Source organism: Muscardinus avellanarius (genome assembly GCF_963383645.1).
Source record: "Muscardinus avellanarius genome assembly, chromosome: 1".
Taxonomy (NCBI): domain Eukaryota; kingdom Metazoa; phylum Chordata; class Mammalia; order Rodentia; family Gliridae; genus Muscardinus; species Muscardinus avellanarius.
The window spans coordinates 152,328,689-152,351,517 of NC_137786.1; the positions used below are offsets into that span (position 1 = coordinate 152,328,689).

The 22,829-nt window shown below is 39.1% G+C and overlaps 1 protein-coding gene across 1 annotated transcript in view; it reads left to right on the plus strand.

The window, feature by feature from the left end:
* Positions 1-22,829, plus strand: part of PGR (progesterone receptor) — a gene marked incomplete at both ends in the record, with an annotated part of 75,112 nt that overhangs the window by 19,090 nt on the left and 33,193 nt on the right. The window contains one exon of the mRNA XM_080697113.1: positions 12,679-12,795. Coding sequence (XP_080553239.1) covers positions 12,679-12,795 — 117 coding nt within the window. The remainder of the gene's footprint in view (positions 1-12,678; positions 12,796-22,829) is intronic.

Below are 22,829 nucleotides of genomic sequence, written 5' to 3' on the forward strand. Positions count from 1 at the left end.
TTACTATCTTATGTCTTTTTTTTTTTGGTGGTGGTGGTATTGGGGTTCCTGGAAACCCTTCTACCTCGGGCTACACTCTCAGACCTACTTTTTATATTTTTATTTGGAAACAGGGTCTCTTAAGCCAGCAAGACTGGCTTTAAGCCTGTGCGATCCTCCTGTGTCTGCCTCCCAAGCGCAGGGATTACAAGCGTGCGCCACCATACCTGGCACCTTATGTCTTTTTATTGGGGAATTGAGGCCATTTATGTTCAGTGTGATTAGTGAGAGATGATTTTTAATTCCTAACGTTTTCAGTTTTAACTTCTGTTTGACGTAGTTAGTGGTTATTCTTTTTGCTTACTTACTTGGTTGATGAAAATTATTGTTTCTTTAGTTCTGGCATGTATTACTTATTTAATATTTACAATTAATCTATTTGAGTATTTTCTCTAGTGCTGGTTTATAAGACATAAATTCTTTCAGCTTCTGTTTGTTATGGGAATTTTTTATTTCCCCTTTTAATTTGAGAGAGTTTTGCTGGGTAGGAAATTTGGGGTTGTAAGTTGTTTTCTTTCAGATTTTGGAATATGTTACTCCAGGCCCTTTTGGCTTTCCAGACTTGTTTTGGGAAGTTTGGAGTGATTCTAATTGGTTTGCCTCCGAATGTCACTTGTTCTTCTCTTTTTGTTTCTTTTAAGATTCTCTTCCTGGCTTCTACATTGATTATTTTGACTATTATGTGCCATGGTTTAGTAAAACCTTTCTCTGATCTTGTCTAAAGGGGATTATATACATTTTCTTTACCTGTGCATTGATGTCTTTTACTATGTTTGGAAAATTTTCTGATATTACTTCTTTGAAAAGATTGTTGCTCCCTTTGGTTTCACCTTCTAAAATTCCTTCTTATAGGCCTATTATTCTTAGGTTATCTCTTTAACATAGACCCATATTTCTTCAATGTTCAATTCATGCTGTTGAATTGTTTTTTTCTCTAAATTATATACTATGTGTTCATTTTTGGAGTGATCATCATCTTCTAAGAGCAATATTCTGTTCTTCTCATGGTCTAATCTGTTGTTTATAGTTTGTATAGACACCTTCACTTCAATGATTGCATCCTTTATTTCTCTCAGGCTCTCTCTAAATTCTAAATTCTAATTCTAAATGTATAGAATCCCCTTTAGACAATTTGGAAATCCTGTATCATTTCTACTGTTAAATTTCTAATTTTTACTTTTAACAATCTCTACAATTCTGTGTTATCAGGTTCTGTAGGTCTGCCTCCATGCTTTTCACTGATACTGAGCCCATGTCTCTCCCTGCCTGTGTAGGTGGCAGACGCCTCTGAGACCAAACCCAGTGTATAAGAGTTGCTGTTCTCCACAGCTAGAGCTGGGTTGGTCTGATTCTCCTAGGTCATCATGATTGGGTGGTTTGTGGTGATCTTGGAGGTCCTACTAGGGCTTTGAGCCCTGGAACTGAAGGTCTTTTGGCCTGATTGTCCCTAGGTGCTGTCTTCTAATCTGATCCTCTGCTATGTCCAACAGCGGACTACTCCCACCTTCACTGAGTTGAACCGCAAAATCTCAGACCCTGAGAGTTTATTGCTTCTTGTGCAAGTCCCTGAAACCTCACTGGGAAGTCTTTAGTGGGGACAGTGGGTTCACTTGTAGTGTTTTGAGTGCTGCTTCTCTGGATCTCTGGAGGGCATGGTGAGTTCGGCCGCCACTGCTGCAAGTCATAGCTTTTGTTCGTGCAGGAGGAACTGACAGCTTACAATTCTGATGAGCAGCAGTGTCTTACTTTGTTTCAAGTCATTGGATTTTTTTCTTGTGGGTCTCTGGCACTCTGGTGGGGTGAGACAATATGGTGCTGCTGTAGTGCCCAAGGCTACAGCTTTTAGAGGTGGGCGAGGTCCTTTTCTGCTCTCTGATCTTCCTTCTAGCCATTTTTCTGTCTCCTTTCACTTGTCGTGCTCTTTTTAAATTTATGTTGTTTTCTTTCTTTTGTCAGAATGCTGTTTTATGGCAATAGAGACCAAGTGTCAGCAGGACCAATATGTGCTGCTTCCCTTGGTCTTCATCTTCCCGGAAGTCCTCAATAATAGTGGCATCTATTGAACACTTATTACACGACAGGAACTTAGCTTTGAAGCACAAAGAGATTAAATCACTTGCAGAGGCAAACAGCAAATAAATGGCTGAGAGTAGAGAGCTGAGAGTAGAGCCCAGAAAAACTTCTTTTTTAATCATTGCATTGTGTCTCATCCATTATCTAATGACCCTTTGTATCAATTGTTTGTAATGAAAATTGTTTGAGATCTGGGAGGGTAGAAATTTTCTAGCTTAGTATCTCAGAGAAAGAAACTGCCCAGCTGGGAGGTGAGATTAAGAAAATGATTATCATGACTAAACAACCTGCCCTGCAAACACTCTGGTTTTCAGTCTTCCTCCATGGATTCTGGATGCCCCCTCCAGCTTTTCTTCTCAGCCGTCCAGCACTCTCCTGCCTTACTTTCAGATGATGACCTTGCTTCCTAATTTTTTGAGAAAATTTTCTAATTCTAGAATGAACTCTTGTTCTCTTTTGGTATCTAATGCACACTCACATTTCATTCTGTACTAGAGATCCATGCGCTTCTTCCAAACAAGCCTTCCCTCCTTGGGCACCAATTCTAGGCTCCCCCTATCTATTCAAGGTCAAGTGCCTGAAATGACTCCTTCCCCCAAATCATTTTTCCTCCTTTATAATGGATCATTCCCATCAGCATACAAACATGCTGTCTGTCTTAAAATATGACCAGAATATTCCTGTTGATTTTATTCACCCTTCAGCCATTAACCTTTGCTTTTTTCTTTGCTTTTTGCAGCAAACTTCTAAATTTTCTTCTCCTATTCTGTCTTAAATCTAACCCAATCAGCTTAGCTCCCCCACCCACGCCACCATAACTTCTCTTCTCAAGGGGACTTCAGTGCTAATACTAGGTATTTTCAGTCTCATGCACTGGAAATCTGACAGTCCATCAAGTGTGCCAGTGGGAGTACTTTTACTAGAAATACTTTCTTCACTTGATTTTCAGGACACTACACTCTGTTAATTCCTCACTGGCTTCCTTTCAGACTCCTCCTCTAGCATTTAACATCTGAGGACCCAGTGCTCAGTCATTCCAGGGAGGCTGCAGCTAAGATTACTTAAAATATTCTGTGATAGAGTGGGAAGGAGCCTTCAGTACTTAGCTGAGAAAAACAAAACAAAACTACTTTTTTTTCCTAAAGCAGTGAAGTGTCAAAGGCAGGTTACCTATTGCCCTACAAAGAATGCTCCTCATCCAAAATAATTATAAAAAATATGAAAGGATATGGGGAGGATGGGGAATAATAATTTTGTGTCCTTATTATATATCAAGCACTATAGATCTATTGTGATATATTCATTGTCTCCTTGAATTCTCAGGAGTTATGTTAGGAGTTACTACTATTTTCTCTTTTCAAATTAAGAATTGAAACAGAGAAGGAAGATATTGTCCCTAATGTCACAGGAACGAAGCTGATAACCAAACTCAGTTTCTCCCAACACCAAATACTAAACTATCCTTACTGTGTTGTGTTTGAAGAAGACATTGGCACTGTATTTGAAGCAAGATCTGGTAATAACAGCCATTTAAATGATTTATTAGAGCTGGGCATGGTTGAGACAGGAGGATCACAGGTTTGAGGATAGTCTCAGCAAGTATCAAGACTCATCAATGTAGTGAGACCCTGTTTCCAAATAAAAATAAAATAGGGTTACAGGTATAGCTCAGAGGTAGAATGCCCCTGGGTTCAATTCCAAGTGCCACAAAAAATAAATTAAAAAATTAGAAAGGACTTAAAAAATCTCTTAGTAATTCAGTCTTATATGTTTGGAGGCCCAGACCTAAATGACAATTAGAAAACTGACAATTAATTATACATATAATTTTACTTTTGTACAAGGCCAATTTCAAGTGAAGCTAGGAGACTGTAGAATTATAATGGAATCTTAAGACATCTCAAACACTTGAGCAAAGTTTGATGGAACAATGAGGGTGAATATGGGTAAGTTCAAGTTTTCTATGCTAAGGAAGAAAGCATAAATTGCATGAGTATGAGAGAAAGAATTGACTATTTAGATGTGTGTAAATGGTTTTACTCCTCCATCAGAGTAGCACAATGATTTAAGCTGCCTTGTGGATGCATAGTTTTGTAAGTTGATCATATTTTTATATAGATGACTTAAATTTCTTTCTCACTGGTACTATGGTCAACAACTCTCGTGTGTGTGTGTGTGTGTGTGTGTGTGTGTGTAATAAGTACTTCTTAGCATTTTCTAAATGCCTGCTGATTAGCTAAATATATAATTATAGGTGTTGGGTATAACTAATTTGATTTTACATATGATATGGTCTTTTCAAAGTATATATATATATACATATATATATATATATATATATATATATATATATATGAATAATTAGGAGAAAATTTGGAAGAGTGGAAAAGGGATTGTTAGGCTTAGAAAAAGAAGAGTGAAGCTAGCTTCCGGAAGGATGGATGAGAAGCTGTTCTACAGACAGGAAGAAAGAAATTTAAGAAATATTCAAGGAAAAAAGAACAAAAAATTTGGAATGATACTATGGAAGGTTTAATTCATAAAAAAAGAAATATTGCAATGTGTCATTATGTAGATTTTTATAAACTTCTTGTCTTGTTCTTAAGAATATGTCCTAAATAGGACTCCTCATCACCATCTCCACAGATTACTTTGTTTGAAGCTACAGTTACTCCCTTTTGGATTTATCACAGTAGTCTCTTGAGATGGTCTCATTTCTACTCTTTCCTTCTAGATTTGATCCTCATCTTAGGTCTGAGCCCTGTTGAGGTTTGATTTTTACTTTCTCCTACTATTCTCCCTGGCTCAGTCAACTGTAACCTTACTAGCCAAACAGTTCAAGCCATCTCTCAGCATCTTGGCAATTGGATCTTTCTTCCCAAATTCTTTTTCTGGCCCTCTCCACTCATTTGGGCTCATTCTAAATTTATCTCCAGTCAGTATTCTAAAACTCATCCTATTTTGGTGGTTGCCAATCTCTCATTTAACAGTCATATGTGTCCACTTGAGTTCTTCCCAGTTCTTTACTTTAACACTTCTATCAGTAATAAGTGCATTTGATGTTAAGAAAAGCATATTTAAAATGTATTTGTTAAAAGTAACAGAAGGAGGCCCCTGGAGAAACCAGGCCCAGTAAGACGCTGGGTTCTGGGCGGGGGTCGCGCGCGGCACACAAAAGCCAGGGCCCGGGTCGCGGGACCCTGGGCCCTGGGCCGAACTGCGTGTAGCACGCCAGACCCCTGGAGAAACCGGGCCCAGTAAGACGCTGGGTTCTGGGCGGGGGTCGAGCGCAGGGCACACCAGCTTGGCCCCGGGTCGCGGGACTCTGGGCCCCGGGCCAAACTGCGAGTAGCACACCAGACCCCTGGAGAAACCGGGCCCAGAACAGAAAAAGATAAAGAAAAATATCGGAGAGGAGGTAAGAAAGCCGTTATGAATGCCAGGACACTGGAGATGCAGACAAAACTTATCTAAATGCACTGGAACTTATGGAAAAATTCGCCGTGAAAGAGGACTGCTATTTCTCTATATTGTTAAGAATCTCAGACATCACATATAAGGAGAGAGTTTAGCGGAGACCAAGGAAAAATGCAGTGTTGAAAGAGTTCTCCGCGATGGTGGTGGAGACTTGTATTCAGGAGAAGCAGAAACCGGATCTTACCAACTTTATTTTTTTGGAGAAATTACACCAAATGTCGAATGCTACCATCACGCATGCTTAGGAACACTGGACAGCATTCAGAGTGGAAAAAGAGCCTGGGAAGGATTTGAAACGGTGGAGGCAGTGGCAATGCCAGTGGCCAATATTCGGGGGAGGCAGAGATCTGATACATTACAACTGGAACCTTTGAAATAATAACCACAGAGACAGTGATCGGAACCTGCTGAGGGGTTAGGCGGGCGCCGGGGCCAGTGGCCGACATCGGAGCTTGCTGTGAGGCAAGGCCAATACTGAGGCCTCCGTGGCCGGGATTGGAACCTGCAGAGGGGTTAGACCGATGCTGGGGCCAGCGAGGCTGGCATTGGAGCCTGCCATGAGGCAAAGCTTGTGCTAGGGCCTCCGAGGTCGGGTCCGGAACTTGCTGAGGGGTTAGACCGGTGCTGGGGTCAGCAAGGCTGGCATCGGAGCCTGCCGTGAGGCAAGGCCAGTGTTGGGGCCCCCGAGGACGGGACCGGAGCCTGCTGAGGGGTTAGGCCAAGTGCTGGGGCCAGCGAGGCTGGCATCAGAGCCTGCCATGAGGCAAGGCCTGTACTGGGGCCTCCGAGGCCAGGATAAGAGCCTGCCGAGGGGTTAGGCCGGTGCTGGGGCCGGTGAGGCCGGCATCGGAACCTGCCGTGAGGTTTGACCAGTGCTGGGGCCTCCGAGGCCGGGATCGGAGCCTGCCGAGGGGTTAGGCCGGTGCTGGAGCCAGTGAGGCCGGCATCGGAGCCTGCCTTGAGGCAAGGCCGGTACTGGGGCCTCGAGGCCAGGATAAGAGCCTGCCGAGGGGTTAGGCCGGTGCTGGGGCCAGTGAGGCCGGCATCGGAGCCTGCCTTGAGGCAAGGCCGGTACTGGGGCCTCAAGGCCAGGATAAGAGCCTGCCGAGGGGTTAGGCCGGTGCTGGGGCCAGCGAGGCCGGCATCGGAGCCTGCCTTGAGGCAAGGCCGGTACTGGGGCCTCCGAGGCCAGGATAAGAGCCTGCCGAGGGGTTAGGCCGGTGCTGGGGCCAGCAAGGCCGGCATCAGATCCTGCCGTGAGGCAAGGCCGGTACTGGGGCCTCCGAGGCCAGGATAAGAGCCTGCCGAGGGGTTAGGCCGGTGCTGGGGCCAGCGAGGCCGGCATCGGAGCCTGCCGTGAGGCAAGGCCGGTACTGGGGCCTCGAGGCCAGGATAAGAGCCTGCCGAGGGGTTAGGCCGGTGCTGGGGCCAGTGAGGCTGGCATCGGAGCCTGCCTTGATGCATGACCAGTGCTGGGGCCTCCAAATCCGGATTGTAGCCTGCCAAGGGGTTAGGCCGGTGCTGGGGCCAGTGAGGCCAGCATTGGAGCCTGCCTTGAGGCAAGGCCGGTACTGGGCCTCCGAGGCCAGGATTGGAGCCTGCCGAGGGGTTAGGCCGCTGCTGGGGCCAGTGAGGCCGGCATAGGAGCCTGCCGTGAGGCAAGGCCAGTACTGGGGCCTCCGAGGTCAGGATAAGAGCCTGCCGAGGGGTTAGGCCGGTGCTGGGGCCAGCGAGGCCGGCATTGGAGCCTGCCTTGAGGCATGACCAGTGCTGGGGCCTCCGAGGCCGGGATCGGAGCCTGCCGAGGGGTTAGGCTGGTGCTGGGGCCAACGAGGCCGGCATTGGAGCCTGCCATGAGGCTAGGCCGATGCTGGGGCCTCCGAGGCCGGGATTGGAATCCTGCCAAGGGGTTAGACCGGTGCAGGGGCCAATGGCCAGCATCGGAGCCTGGCGTGAGGCAAGTTCACTCCTGCGGCCTCCAACGCCGGGACCAAAGCCAGCTTAGGGGTTAGACCGGTTCAGGGGCCAGCGAGACCAGAACTGGGGCCTCCCATGAGGCATGGCCGCTGCTTGAGCCAGCGAGGTCTGGATCAGTCCACTGAGTAGCTAGACCACTACTGGGACCATCAAGAGTGGGATTGGTACTTGCAACGCAGCATGCACAGAGAAATATCGCAGAAAATATAAATCAGACGCTTCTCTTAATCAGCAATAACTAGGAGGAAAAGGGCAACAGGAAGAGGTTGAGCTATAGAAAGGGCCCTATAGTGAAGCAACGAATGTGACCAATCAGAGGGTATGTATTACTGGAGGATGGAGCCTCTTTAAAACGCAGGAGGTACATAAACAAATGTATCAAAGTAAATCACCAAAAAAGTGTGGGATGGAGGGAGGGGGAGGGAATGGGATGGGGGCTGGAGGAGGGCTAATTGGATGATGTGTGCTTGTATATCCTCTCAAGTCTTGTACTCCAATGTGATTGATATATGACTACAATGCACCAATTTAAAAAATAAATTAATTAAAAAAATAATAAAAAATAATAAAAAATAAATAAAATTCAAATTTTATTTACAAAAAAAATAAAAGTAACAGAAGAAAAATGTGAACTATAATTTACTTTGAGTTATTATAAAAGATAACACACACACATGGGAAATAATGAATATCTTAAAGAAAGATGAGATGAAAATATTGGCTGGATAAGACAAGGAAATATGACAGTAAGATCCAAAACTGCAATGATGAAGTTAAAATACATACTGGAGGCTAAAAGAGCAGAAAATAAAAACAGTTATATAGAACTTTTATTTTAAAAATTACTCCATGAATGGGGAAGGCAAACTGATAAAAATTACAAGCTCTGACTTATTGTTTTCATTATATACCAATCACTGTAATAACTATTCTCTAATTTAGCCCCTTTAATCAATATAGCAGCCTTATATAACATTTATCTTTACTTGTATATTATAGGAAAGCAGACAGATAAGGTAATTTTTTTCTGATGGAACATAATTTGAATGAAAGTCTATTTGACAGTAAAGCATGTGCTACCACTTTTTAGTTGGAAAACAAATATGATTAATAAAGAGCAGATATCTAACCCATTAAAGTCAGTGTACCTGAAGAAAAAAACTAAAAACAAATCCAGTAAAAGTATTTATTAGTTATGAAATGTGTTCACTTGTATTCATATTTACAGACGATAGAATATAGACTGCTCATTTTATAGGTACTCTTTTTCTAGTTTATATTGAAAAGGTTTTATTTCAATTGAAATGGAATTTTATTTGTCAAGTACATAAAATTTTAAGTGACTAGGCAATTATATAATCACATTTTAATTGAGATTTTACTTTCACATTATTATCTTTTTAATAATAACTCTTGGAAGTTACATATACAGAGCAATTAGAAATAAAATATAGCTGGGAGCAGTGTCACACACCTATAATCCCAATACTTGAAAGACTGAGTTAGGATTGTACATTTAAGACCAGCCTCAGCATAATAAGAACACAGATTAGGGCAGAAATAAATGAAATAAAGACTAAAAAAGCAATATAATGGATCAATGGAACATGAATTGGGTTTTTGAAAAGACAAACAATTGACAGACCTTTAGCTAAACTCTAAAAAAGAAAAAAAGACACAAATAAAATAAAATTAGAGGTAAAAGGGAGAATATTACAACAGATACCATGAAAATTTATAAGATTATTAGGGAATATTTTGAAAAACTATATACAAATAAACTGAAAAATATAGAAGAAACGGACAAATTTCTCTATGCATTTGACCTACCAAAACTGAATTAAGAAGATATAAAAAACCTAAGTAGATCAGTAATAATAAATTAGATTGAAGCAGTAATAATTCTTTCAATTAAGAAGTGCCTAGGACTAGACAGATTCACTGCTTTATCAGAATTTTAATGAACACTTTATAACTTATTCCTTAAATTATCATAAAATAGAAAGGAAAGGAACTCTTCCAAACTCATTTAACCAAGCCAGTATTACCCTCTACCAAAACCCAATAAAATACAACAAATAAAGAAACCAACATCCGTCATGAACACAGATGCAAATATTCTCAATAAAAGATTTGTGTAGTATCTGGCTGTCTTGGAACATGGCTGTAATTCCAGTACTTGGGAGGGTCAGACAGGAGGATCGAAGGTTCAAGATCAGCCTCACCAACTTAGCAAGACTCTTAACAACCAAATGAGACCATGTTTCAAGAAAAGGGGGAAAGTTATCTTAGAGGTAGAATGCCCCAGGGTTCAATTCATAGTAACACACACACACACACACACACACACACACACTCACTCACACACACCCCAAATACATAAGTACATTAAAAAGGTCATGTATCACAGCCAAGTCAGTTTCCTTCCAGGGATACAAGGATGGTTCAACAAATACAAATGAATGAACAGTAAACATCACATAAATAGAATCAATGATAAAAATGACACAATCATCTCTATAAATGCAGTAAAGCCTTCATCAAAATTAAACTTCCTTTCTTAATAAGGTCCCTGAATAAACTAGATATATCATACTGAATGTGGAAAAACTGATAGCATTCTCTCTAAAATTAGGAACACATTTGTCCACTCTTACCATTCTTAGTCAATATAGTAGTTGAAATTTTGGCCAGAGCAATTAAGCAAGAGAAGGAAATAAACGTATATAAATAGAAAAGGAAGAAATAAAATTATCCCCCTTCATAAATTATATAATCCCATACTTAGGAACTCTAAACACTCCACAAAAAGAACCTTAGAATTCACTTAAAAAAAAATTAGTAAAGTAGCAGCATGCAAATTCAACATACAAAAATAAGTTTCTTTTTATATACCTATAATCAAGTCACTGAGAAAGAAATCAGGAAAACAATCTCACTCCCAATAGCTTAAAAAATATTGGAATAAACCTAACCAGGAGGTGAAAGACCTCTACAATAAAAATTACAAAATACTGATAAAAGAAAATGAATATGACACTACAAGAAAACAAGACTTCTCATGTTCATAGATTAGGAGACTTAATATTATAATTGCCATACTGCTGGCAGTAATGTAAAGAGTTAATGCGATCCCAATCAAAATACTAATGATATTCTTCACAGAACTATGTAGAAGCACAAAAGACTCAGGATAGCCAAAGCAATTCTGAGTGAAACAATGCTATAGACATCACAATATCTGATTTCAAAATATACTACAGAGCCATAGTAACCAAATAACATATATTAGTGTAAAAATAGATTTGTAGGCCAATGGTTTAGAACAGAGAACCTGGAAATAAACACACACACACACACACACACACACACACACACACACACACAAACACACACACACCTATAGCCAACTAATTCTCAACAAGGGTACCAAAAACATAGCTTGGAGAAAAGACATTCTCTTCAACAACTGACACTGGGAAAACTGGATATCCATGTGTAGAAGATCGAAATTAGAGCCCTGGCTCTCTCCCTGTATAAAAATTTTCTCAAAAATGGATCAAAGATCTCAGTGTAAGACCTGAAACTTTGTAAGTACTCGAGCAATAGGGGAAACTTTTCAAGATATTGATACAAACAATAATTTTCTGAATAGGATGTGAATACCTCAGGAAACAAAAGCAAGACCTGGCAAATGGGATTATATCAAATTAGAAATTATCTGTACAGCAAGGTAAACCATTGCAAAGTGAAGAGAAAACCTAAAGAATGGGAGAGAATCTTTGCCAGCTATTTATTTGATAAAGAATTAATATCCAGAATATATGAAGAACTAAAAAACTTAGCAATAAAAGGAAATCAGATCAAAAAGAGAAAACGCAAGTGAGCTGAACAGATACTTCTCCAAAGAAATACAAATGGCCAATAAATTCATGAAAAAATATTCAGTAACTTAAGCCATCAGGAAAATACACATCAAAACTGCATTGAGATTCCATCTTACCCCAGTGAGAATGGCTGTTATCAAAATAAACAAAAACAACCTGAAGTAGCAGCAGAGATGATGCTGGATACACAACCACCAAAGTTTAATATTTTGTCTATTTCCAGGATAATGTTTTCAAAATGTCAGTGCACTTGTGCCTTAACATTCTTCACCTAAATATACAATGGAATGACACATGTAATGAGGTGGCCCTTTATGTGCACCTTTCATATATGGTAGCTCTAAGTCCTGGCCAAGAATCATGGCACTGAGGCAGTGCCTAGGCTCTGGGACAAGTTATTTTAGCCATAGTCGGAGCTGCCTATCTGTAACATTTCTTTGGCCAAATTTACATTGAAAAGAATAGCCTAACTATACTCCTTACATGTTGCTTGTGTGACAATCTATCTAGTTTGCAGTTTCGATGGCCCAACTTTTAGTGTTAAAGATGACCATAACTTAGCAGGGACTGAACCTCGGTCTCTTGCAGCCATTCTACTCTGTTGCAGGCATTCCGCAGTGATAGTTGTGCCAACCTCTCAAGGTGGTGAGAGACTACCGGAAATTTCCTTTTCAGCTCAAACATTACATGTTTGATGACTAAGCTCTTTATTCCCCTCAAGACTTAGAAGAATTGCATTCTATTTGGTAACTATAATTTTCTTATTTATATTAAATTTCCTTGTTTATAGTAAATGTATTTAGTACTTCTCCTTGCTTAAATTTATTTAGTACTTCTCCTTGCTTCATTCTGGCCCCTTAGCCATCAGGAAAATGCAAATCAAAACTGCATTGAGAGTCCATCTCACCCCAGTGAGAAGGGCTGTTATTAAAATTAACAAAAACAACCTGAAGTAGCAGCAGAGATGATGCTGGATATACAACCACTAAAGTTTAATATTTTGTCTATTTCCAGGATAATGTTTTCAAAATGTCAATGCATTTGTGCCTTAACATTCTTCATGTTTGGTAGAGTTCTGAGCAGGTTTGTAGCATCACCAACACTGAGTGACACTGAGAGTCAGACTTGCCGATGCGCATCTATCCTTTAAGTTTAAGTTGTTTTGCGTAGAATTTCCAGTCTTTCTACACTATTGTAAATAATTTCTACTCTTTTCATTCTGTAGGACAGCATAACTATTTGTGTGCTGGAAGAAATGACTGCATTGTTGATAAAATCCGCAGAAAAAACTGCCCAGCGTGTCGTCTTAGAAAGTGCTGTCAGGCTGGCATGGTCCTTGGAGGTAATCTTGATGTTGTCCTCAGTAATGTTTTGTCTTGCATGCATACTATAACACTGTGTCAGAAATTTTCTTATTCACTTTTGTTTTATTTTTCTATCTTGGTGATGGTGACTCTTCACACTTGAATATATGAATGAAACAACCAGTATTGTCACATTAAACTTACAGCTTTCCAGCAGGTTGAAGTCTGTTGTGAGAAGTAGGAAAACTCCATTCATCTGTGTTGCCTATGCACAGGTGTTATATGTAGTGCACTGACCTGTCATAAGTAACATGGTGGAGGCTCTGCCACTCACTCTTGTGTGGCCTTGAGTAAGGCACAAACCCCTTCTATGCAGCAGTCTCTTATCTGTAAAATGAGAGCAGAGGTTCCTTTTGCCTAAAAATCCAATTCTGAAATTGGTCAAGAACATTGCTTCCCAACTATGAAAAGCAACTAACAGAATCAAGATTACTGATACCAGAGCCAGATGTGGTGGTGCACACCTATAATTACAGTACTTGGGAAGCAGAGGCAGGAAGATTGCATATTCAAATCCAGCCTCAGCAACTTATGACGCCGTGTCTTGAAATAACAAATTAATTAGTTAATTAATAGAATTGGGATGTATTTCAGAAGTAGAGTACTCTTGGGTTCAGTCCTTAGTACAAAAAAAATTGGCATTGGGATGAAAAGCCATTTGAAGGATAATTATATTAGTGATTCCCTTCCCATATCTTTGTTATTAGAAACTCTGAAGCATTTATTAATATGGTACAAGTTGAAAAAATCAAATTCATATTTTAATAAACGATTTGAATGAAAATAAAACAGAGTAAAGGTAATCAAAGAAGCCAGGGCGTTGAGAGGCAATGCTACTCTTTTACTGTCTTTTCTTTTTTTTTTTTAACTTAGCCATGTACTATACAGTAGAGTCTGGGAATCCGGGAACCATGGCTTTTATAGAGATAATGTTTCAAAAATATAATGAAGTCTGCACATACTCGTTGAAACCAAAAAGCTGTTTCTTCTTCAGTGCATCATTAAAAATGCCTTGTGTTCCCTCAGTATTATATTTATACCAGTATTTGTCAAATTTAAAGCCTACTTAGGTGTTTGCTTCTTCCTATAGTTTTTGCAAACATGCTTGGACAAAATTAATCACCCAGGCAACATGCTGAGTACTTTATAGTAACTCAATTATATCACTAATGGCATTTTATAACTTCTTGATTAGACATTTGTTTTTCCTAAATAAAGGGTGGTTCCTAGGTTATCAAATATACATCATCTTCATCAATGCCTAGCTTAGGGAGGTGTGAGTAAGCACTTACTAACTGATTACATTCTTTCTCTCAGCTAATTGAAGGTTTTTGCATCCTACATCTCAGTTTCCTCCTTTTTATGTTGCTCTCAGAAGTCTTTACTAACTCGTAAACTTAAGAAATTAGAACTTTCTCACAAATTACAAATCTAGTTCCTGTTGGAGCTGGAGAAAGACCTGGAGGTTCTCTGACTCTGGACACAGGCATTGCTTTTGCCACAGCATGCTTGCCTAAGAAAATAACAGAATCTCTAATGCTGAGACTTCGATTTCATCAGGACATTTCATCTTGAATGTTCTCCCAAAGGCTTTAAAAGATTCTTAAGTTTTATCACAAAACAGAAATGGCAGAGTTTGGTACAAAATCTTCAGAATATTCTTGGAGATCAGTGATGTAACCTAAAAAATTCTGTGTTGTCTCATAATATTGCAGGGCTTTCACCTATCTCCCAAGTTTCTATAATCTTTCATTATCTTCATTATCTATACTCTTTATTTCTTTTGTTTACTATGCCAGAGCTTCCCCAACCACACTCAACCATCTTCACAATCATTGCCAAATTTTCTTTTCTTTTCTTTACTTTTTTTTGGTGGGGCTGGGGCTGGAACCCAGAAGCATTTGACCTCCGCGCTACAACCCCTACCCAATATTTTATTCTTTTGAAATGGGGTCTCACTGAGTTGCGAAGGGCCTCACTAAGTAACTGAGACTGTCCGCGAACCATGATCCTCCAGTTTCAGCCTCCCGAATGCTGGGATTACAAGCGTGTGCCACCACGCCCGGCTAAATTTTCATCTTTTATGTTATCACTTATTTCATGTTTCTTCCTTCCTTCCTTCCTTCCTTCTTTCCTTCCTTCCTTCCTTCCTTCCTTCCTTCCTTCCTTCCTTCCTTCCTCTTTCTCTTTCTCCCTCATTTCCTCTTTTCCTCCTTCTCTCCCCCAATCTTTTTCAATAACTATATGCTAAGTACTAACTATTAAGCAGGTACTCTTCTAAGTTCTGTGAGTATAGCAGCAAATAAAATAGAGTATATTAATAACATCATGGGGTGTATCTCTGATTCAATTTTATCACAGAAGTGGCAGCGTTTGCTCTGGAATGGGGAAGAAAGGAGTGACATATATGTCAAATGATGATAGTGCTATTAAAAAATATTAAACAGGGTCTATTTATAGGGAGTTTCAAGTAGAGAAACCATCCCTGATCTCTTTATACTGGTTAATGTTTCCATTTCAGTTAGACATTTTCTATGCAGTAATAATGCTGAAATCTTGGTTATAATGTGCCAGTTAAAATTTTCATAAAACATTAAAATACGTTCATAATTATTTAAATATATATTTAATGTAGTTCATGAAAAAAACTCATATACTATAAATAGTATGTGTTCCACTAAGGAAAGAATGTATCCCACAATATTTGTGTCCACTCTGGTAAGCACCCTATTTAGTGTGTTTATTGCTATATTTGAGTACAGTAGTCTAATATTTTCTCTTTTTTGTGGTAATGGGGATTGAAGTCAGAAATTCTACCTCTGAGATATACCCCCAGGCCTATTTTATTTGCTTTTATTTTTTATAGGGTCTCACTAAGTTGTTGAGATTCTCATTAAGTTGCTGAGTCTGGCTGTGAACCTTCAGTCCTTCTGTTTCATTCTCCTAAGTACTGGCATTACAGGAATATGCCACCATGCTCAGCCAGTCTAATATTTAATAAAATAATTATAAAACAAAAAATAAGTGACCAAAGAGAGGTACCATGCCTTTGCCAAGAGAAAAAAGGAAAAAATAAATTCTGAGAGAGCTGACATAAATGGTATGTCATAAATTTCTTCAGAGAGGAGATGCTCCAAATGTGAATAGGTGCTTTGTAAGTGGAAAGGGGGGTATTTATAATGAAAATAGTGTCTGAAAAGTTATTTTACATTCTAGTGATGATTTTTCTGCAGAGTAAGTTATGTAGTCGGAACATAAAGAAGTGAAGCTTGAAAGTTAGCTTGGGCCAGCTGAAATGTGGAGTTTGAACTCTGTTTGGTAGAAGCAGTAAGCCATCCTTGATCTCCTTGCACATGAAGACCACACTTGCAGGCACAGCACTGGGGCCTTCATCACCTGAGAACTGCTCCCCCTTCGTGGATCTGGCTCTGGGTCACTTACTCTCACCTATCTTTGCCTGTGTCTTACTTTGCCCCCACTCTCTTTTACCTATTGATGAACTTGGACTTATCCTTCATACCAAGTCTCTGTGTGGCAATCTTGGTGAAATATCTCATCTCTCAACTCACTGCAGGGGTGGGTGTTCAGCAGGGACCTAGTCTAATACAGTGTTTTCCCATCTGAGGAGGCTGATGGCTTTTGAGCCAATGTGGATGGGAGCTTGCCCTCATTGTTTTTATTTTAGCACTCCTGTTCTTGTAATGGAAGATTGAGTAAATGAGCCACAGTGGTAATGTTGAGGGATGCATGGAACCTATCCTTGACCCATACACACACACACACACACACTCTCTCTCTCTCTCTCTCTCTCTCTCTTCCCATTTGTTCTATACAATCTGATTTTAGTCTTTACTTAATTGCTTTGTAACTACTTATTTACTAGTACCCAATTTGAGGATTTTTCTCTTTATCAAAGACTGAATTATTTGCAAGCAAAAAAATCATTTTAGTCTTCTCACCATCAAAGTACATAATTTAAGAAGTGTTCTATCTCTCTTTGTGATTTTCATTCAAAATCATTTTAAGTACAAGTCTCTGTATATTCCTGAACATAAAGTCCATCATAAAGTAGTGATTTCCAGGATACACAAAGAAATAGGATATGGTCTAATGTACTGTTTTTCATTTTGTAGAAAAGTGATAACCCTTGAGGCAACCTTGTATCTATCATTATGTTTCTTTTAATGTTCTTACATTTCTAATGGAAGAGTGACCAAAATGGCCAAGATGAAAGTGATGAGACATGTATCCATAAAGAAACGAGGGTTATTTTAGAAGAGCAACTTGAGTTCCAGCCAGTTATAACAGATACTTAGTAAAAATTAGCGTATCAAAAGACAGTGAGCCAGGCATGGTGGCACATGCTTGTAATCCCAGCATTCGGGAGGCTGAGACAGGAGGATCACAAATTTAAGGCCAGCCTGAGCAACATAGCAAGACCTTGTCTCAAAATTAAACATAAAAAGATAGAAAGAGCTGGGAAAGTGGATTGTTGGATGAACAACCCTGTGTTTAATCCCTAGTTCTAAACCCCTCTCCTCAATACAGAGAAGACCCAGGACTTGGATGAAAAGGAAAGATTCCATTCCATGATCAGAGCCAGCAGCAAGATCAACTGGGTGCAAAGGTGTTGTTGACGTCAGCTTCTTTCTATTTCTTCTGCTTAGGGGCAGGCTAAGTTCCATGGTACTAATAAAAATTGACTGAGAATGGAATGTCCCCAGCTGCAGAGGTGAGATGAATGATAGGCATTGCTATGAGCAGGGCTGGCCTTGTTGTCCAGGTATCACTGGCCCTGGTTTGGTTTTCTTTCTGTCACTTTATCATGTTTCCCCTATTGCCATCTTGTGCCTCCATTCTCCTGAAATCTTAGTGATTTTCCTCCCTTCCTATAACCTGTCTCAATCTACTTTATATGTCTGATAATCATAAAATTTGTTGTTCAAATCAGGATACTTCTGAGAATAAAAAGAAGCACTATTGATAATTAAACTAGGACAACAGTGTAAGAGAGGTATTTTTAGGCCAACTGGCTTATGGGCAAGGCCCCCATTTTCCTAATTAAAAGATGCAAAGTGTCTAAAACAAATATATAATCTTCTGGGGATGATGTGAAGGAAATAATCAAATGCTTACTTATACACTATTTAATATGTTAATTCAGTTAAATATAAATATTTAAATTGAATATGAAGATATACTGATTTAGAAGTATTACTTTTCAAGTCTCACATTTTATGAACAGTTGTATTCATAATAATTTCATGCATCTTCTTTATAAGGGCCTTGATTTCACAAGAGTCACCTTTTAAACTGGCTAATCAGTTTAAGAGTTCATCATTGTTTTATCAAAAATATTTGTTATGCAGCACTTTTTGAATCCATGTATATAACTGGAAATTTACCATATGGCAAAATATCCAATGTTTTGGGGGGTTTTGTTGTATTTTTTGTTTTTGTTTTTGTTTTGTTTTGTTTTGTTTTTGGTCCTGGGGATTGAAACCAGGGGCTTTCTACCTCTGAGCTGCACCCTAGCCCTATTTTATTATTTTATTTTATTTTAATTAATTAATTTTTTTTTGCGGGTCTGGGGGTGGACCCCAGGGGCATTCAACCTCTGAGCCACAACCCCTGCCCTATTTTTTATTCTTTATTTTTAAACTGGGTCTCACTGAGTTCCAGAGGGCCTCACTAAGTAGCTGAGGCTATCCGTGAACCATGATCCTCCGGTCTCAGCCTCCCAAATGCTGGGATTACAAGCGTGCGCCACCACGCCCAGCTTATTTTTTTTTATTTTAAAACAAAGTCTCACTCAGTTGTGGGAATGCCTCCCCTATTATCCAACATCTTCATACTTGGACTTCATGGGCACGAATCCTGAAGTAATCTAGAATACTTTGAATATTTTAAACTGTATATACATATCTCTCTTACATGTACTTCTTCAACTTGCTTTTTTCACTCAGTGTTGTCTATTTAGATGTATTCATATTTGTACACTTAGATAGGATCTCATTTTTATAACTTTGTGACATTTTATTTTGTGAATATACCACAGTGACTTTTTTATTCTTGTTTTAATTGTTATTTATAATTCTTCACAATTATAAAATGTGCTGCAGTAATTTTTTTTTGTGTGTGTGTGTGTGTGTATGTGTGGTACCGGCGATTAAACCCGGAGGCATTGTATCATCGAGCTACACCACCAGCTATTTTTAGTTTTTTGGTTTGAAACAAGGTCTTGCTAGCTTGCTGAGAGAATCACTGTTTGCTGGTTTGTCATGTTGCATATTTTTTCACCATTGTCATACCATCTTAAATGCTATAGTTTTACACATCTTGACAACTAGTAGAATAAGTCTCCACATATTACACATTTTCAAAATTGTTACCTCTTCTTGGCCATCTGAATTGTTCTTGCAAGGTGATATTTAAAGGCTTATTCACAATGATCTTTAATATTTAAAGCTATGTATCCATTTTTAGTCCCAGGAATAATTGAATATATATTAAACTTCTTTGCCTCTTTTATCAGTCTGATAGTCTTACTAACAATAGCCCAAACTACAACTAATTGATGTTATTTCATTTTAATTTGTCTTCCTCACAACATACTGACATTCAAGATAATTCAGAGAGTTTCATAATATGTCGTACAGGGACTAACATATAATGCAATATCTTATTTTGAGTGATAATTCTAATATTTTTTATAAAAACTTATTATATCTTAAGTTTATTTGATAGAAAGATATATCCAAATCTAATAATGTACTGTGGCCACTATCACAAACTGAGAAATATAGTAATGGTTTGTTTATTTTATAAGTGGATCTTCACAGTTTTATTATGAGAAAGTGAACAGCATGCCTTGATATACTGTGGTTGTAATATTGTTTTGCCTGGGAGAGTCAGTGTCAGGAGTCTGTGGAGTAAATAATACAACTTTTATAAATTAGGAAGAAGTCAGTCGATTTATCAGATTAGATTCAAATTGTCAGTGCCACATTTGATTTCTGGAGTAAAAAGGATTGCACATGTGTCTGTTGAAAATGTGAATCCTCTTTTGAGTGATAATCTTGGTTACTCATGTTTGGATACTTCCACAATTAAGAAGAAAGTATCAAAGCCGGGCCTGGTGGCGCACGCTTGTAATCCCCGCGCTTGGGAGGCGGAGACAGGAGGATCGCGCAGGTTCGAAGCCAGCCATGCTGGCATAAGATACCCTGCTTCAAAAATATAAAAATAGGTCTGGGAGTGTAGCCCGGAGGTAGAAGGGCTTCCAGGAACCCCAGTACCACAGAAGAAGAAAGAAGAAGAAGGAAGAAGAAGGAAGAAGAAGAAGAAGAAGAAGAAGAAGAAGAAGAAGAAGAAGAAGAAGAAGAAGAAGGGAGGAAGGAGGAAGGAGGAAGGAGGAAGGAGGAAGGAGGAAGGAGGAAGGAGGAAGGAGAAGGAGAAGGAGAAGGAGAAGGAGAAGGAGAAGAAGAAGAAGAAGAAGAAGAAGAAGAAGAAGAAGAAACAATCAGAGAAGATTATAATAGTGGCTAGCATTCTACTGAAAATGGACCCTTTGTCCCATCCCTTCCCTCCCTCATTCATTCATTTACTCTTATTACTCTTTCTTGAACTTTCTTGTTTCTGATATACAGACCATTTGAATATATAAAACATAGGAAAACACTGGAAAAAAATTTTAGAGATTGAATAAAATCTTGTGGTAGAATATCAGAAGCAAGAAATATGATTTTGACATGCTATGACATAGACTTTGTGAATGGGCTGTTTTTTTTTCCTATCTGCCTCAGTGGACATGTTCTAGTTACAAGTCATTTGGTCTTTTCATTGCATATGATTCTTATTTTTAATGAATCACTTCCCTTACAGGTCACAGTGAACTTCTGCATTTAGTTCATTGGTGTGTAGTCCTGAGTAGGATGATGGTTACACCCTTAATAATGGTAATATATCTTCTAATTTAGGTGTTCTGCTTCTAACTTCTTGCCTTTGTAAAACCTTTCTGCCTAATGACTCACACACACACACACACACACACACACACACAAATTTTGAAATGAATACAGCTCTATATTGGGCATTTGTAGTAAGAATGCTGAATTATTACAAAAGTAATCAGCTTATTTCAAAAATAAATAGCTTCCTTTGTAAATGAATAATTAAATTAACAATCATGGTTGCATTTTTTAAAAAGCCAAAGACTTTTTATGGGATTTTATTGTGTTGGATAGACAGTTTCTCTCCTACTCATCCTGCTGCCTCCTCCACAGTCACCTCACTTCTCTTAGCAAAGAGAACAGCTTCCTGAGTGAGACAGTATGAGTTGTAGCAATTTTTTAAGTTTTTTATTTTTCTCCTTTACACTTCACAACCAAAAAAGCTTCAATACTTTAAAAAAAATACCAAAACTTTTTTTTTTTTTTTTTGGTGGTACTGGGGATGGAACCCAGGGGCTTCTACCTCCGGGCTACACTCCCAGACCTATTTTATATTTTTTATTTGGAAACAGAGTCTCTTAAGCCAGCTGAGGCTGGCTTTGAATCTGCACAATCCTCCTATCTCAGCCTCCCAAGTGCGGGGATTACAAGTGTGCACCACTACGCCCGGCATACCAAAACTTTTAAATTTGTGAGACAGCAGTACTATCTCTGAAAGCATAGAGACCTGTTCCGTTCATTTGATTACTATAAAAATTGGAGCCAGGCGCCCTCTCATTAAAGGAAGAATTGCTGTGGGTAACGGCTGCCACATACCTCTTTAGACATCACAGTCTTCCTCATATGAGCCTCTTCTTTCTACCCAAACCTTGGCATTCAACACTTCCGACACTGTTCCCCAGTTCTCTGCACTGAAGCCTGCAACCACATGATGTCTCTGATGACTGGGGACAGTTCTTATTCATTCTCCCTTCTTTGCTTAAAAAATTTCTGTTTAAATGCAGTTGCTTTTATGGCTGCCAGCTACAACTGTTACTAGTACCAACCAGCATCTACTATTTTCTAGGGCTAATATAAATGCAGATTGAGGGGTTCAAATTCCTCTTTCATTTGCAGTTTACTTTTATTTTAAAGACTGAGACAGACACATACCTTTAAAAACCCATTGCAGTATAATTTTTAGCAAATACTTTCACATTATATATTTCATTATCTATCATCTATATTTTCTTTGACACATACGTTCAGGCATACTCTGTTTTGATCTGGGCATTGCATATGAAGGCTGAAAAAGAGAAACAATCTATGTTGGTTCAGAAGAGATCTGTAGAGCCCCGTCCCCTGGTCGAGGCTCTGGTCCCAACATTGCACCATGGTTATCATCCTCTTGTTAATCTGAAGTAATAAAGTGTATATAAACATTATTTTATAATTCTGTGGGTGCTGTAGAGATAATTACCTATAAACCAACCAAAACTAAAGCAATGTCTCTTATGACCCTCATCATGTCAAAGGATTTATACCAGTCATTAATTGCCTGCTGATCTTTATCCTCTCTTTCCTTGTCTGTTTCCCAGAAAGCTTCTGGCTACCATCAAACTTACATTTTAATATTCAATATAATACTCTTCCTTTTTTTTCCACACAACAAATTGAGCGCCATCACATAAGTGTCTTCTGTCCTTTATTCAGTGTAAACTATTTTTACTAGAAATAAAGACAAATAGCAAAAGGAGGAGACAGCAAACAACATTAATTTCAGTACAAGATATAGAATTAACTATCATTTTTATTCAGTCTATTTACCCACATTTGAGGATCACAACCATCCCCATGTTCTTCAAATATTACTTTCTTCCTTGTTCCTTTTCTACCTTCAGAACAATTATACATTGAATTATCCCATTCTATGCTCAATATCTTCTCTTTTCACTTTGTTTTAATCTTTAATATACTTTTACTGGTGCATCGCAATCACAGATCACAATGAAGTTCAGAGTGAGAGGGACACACATGCACACAGCACCTGCTGAGCTTCCCCGGATCCCACCCCGTAGTGG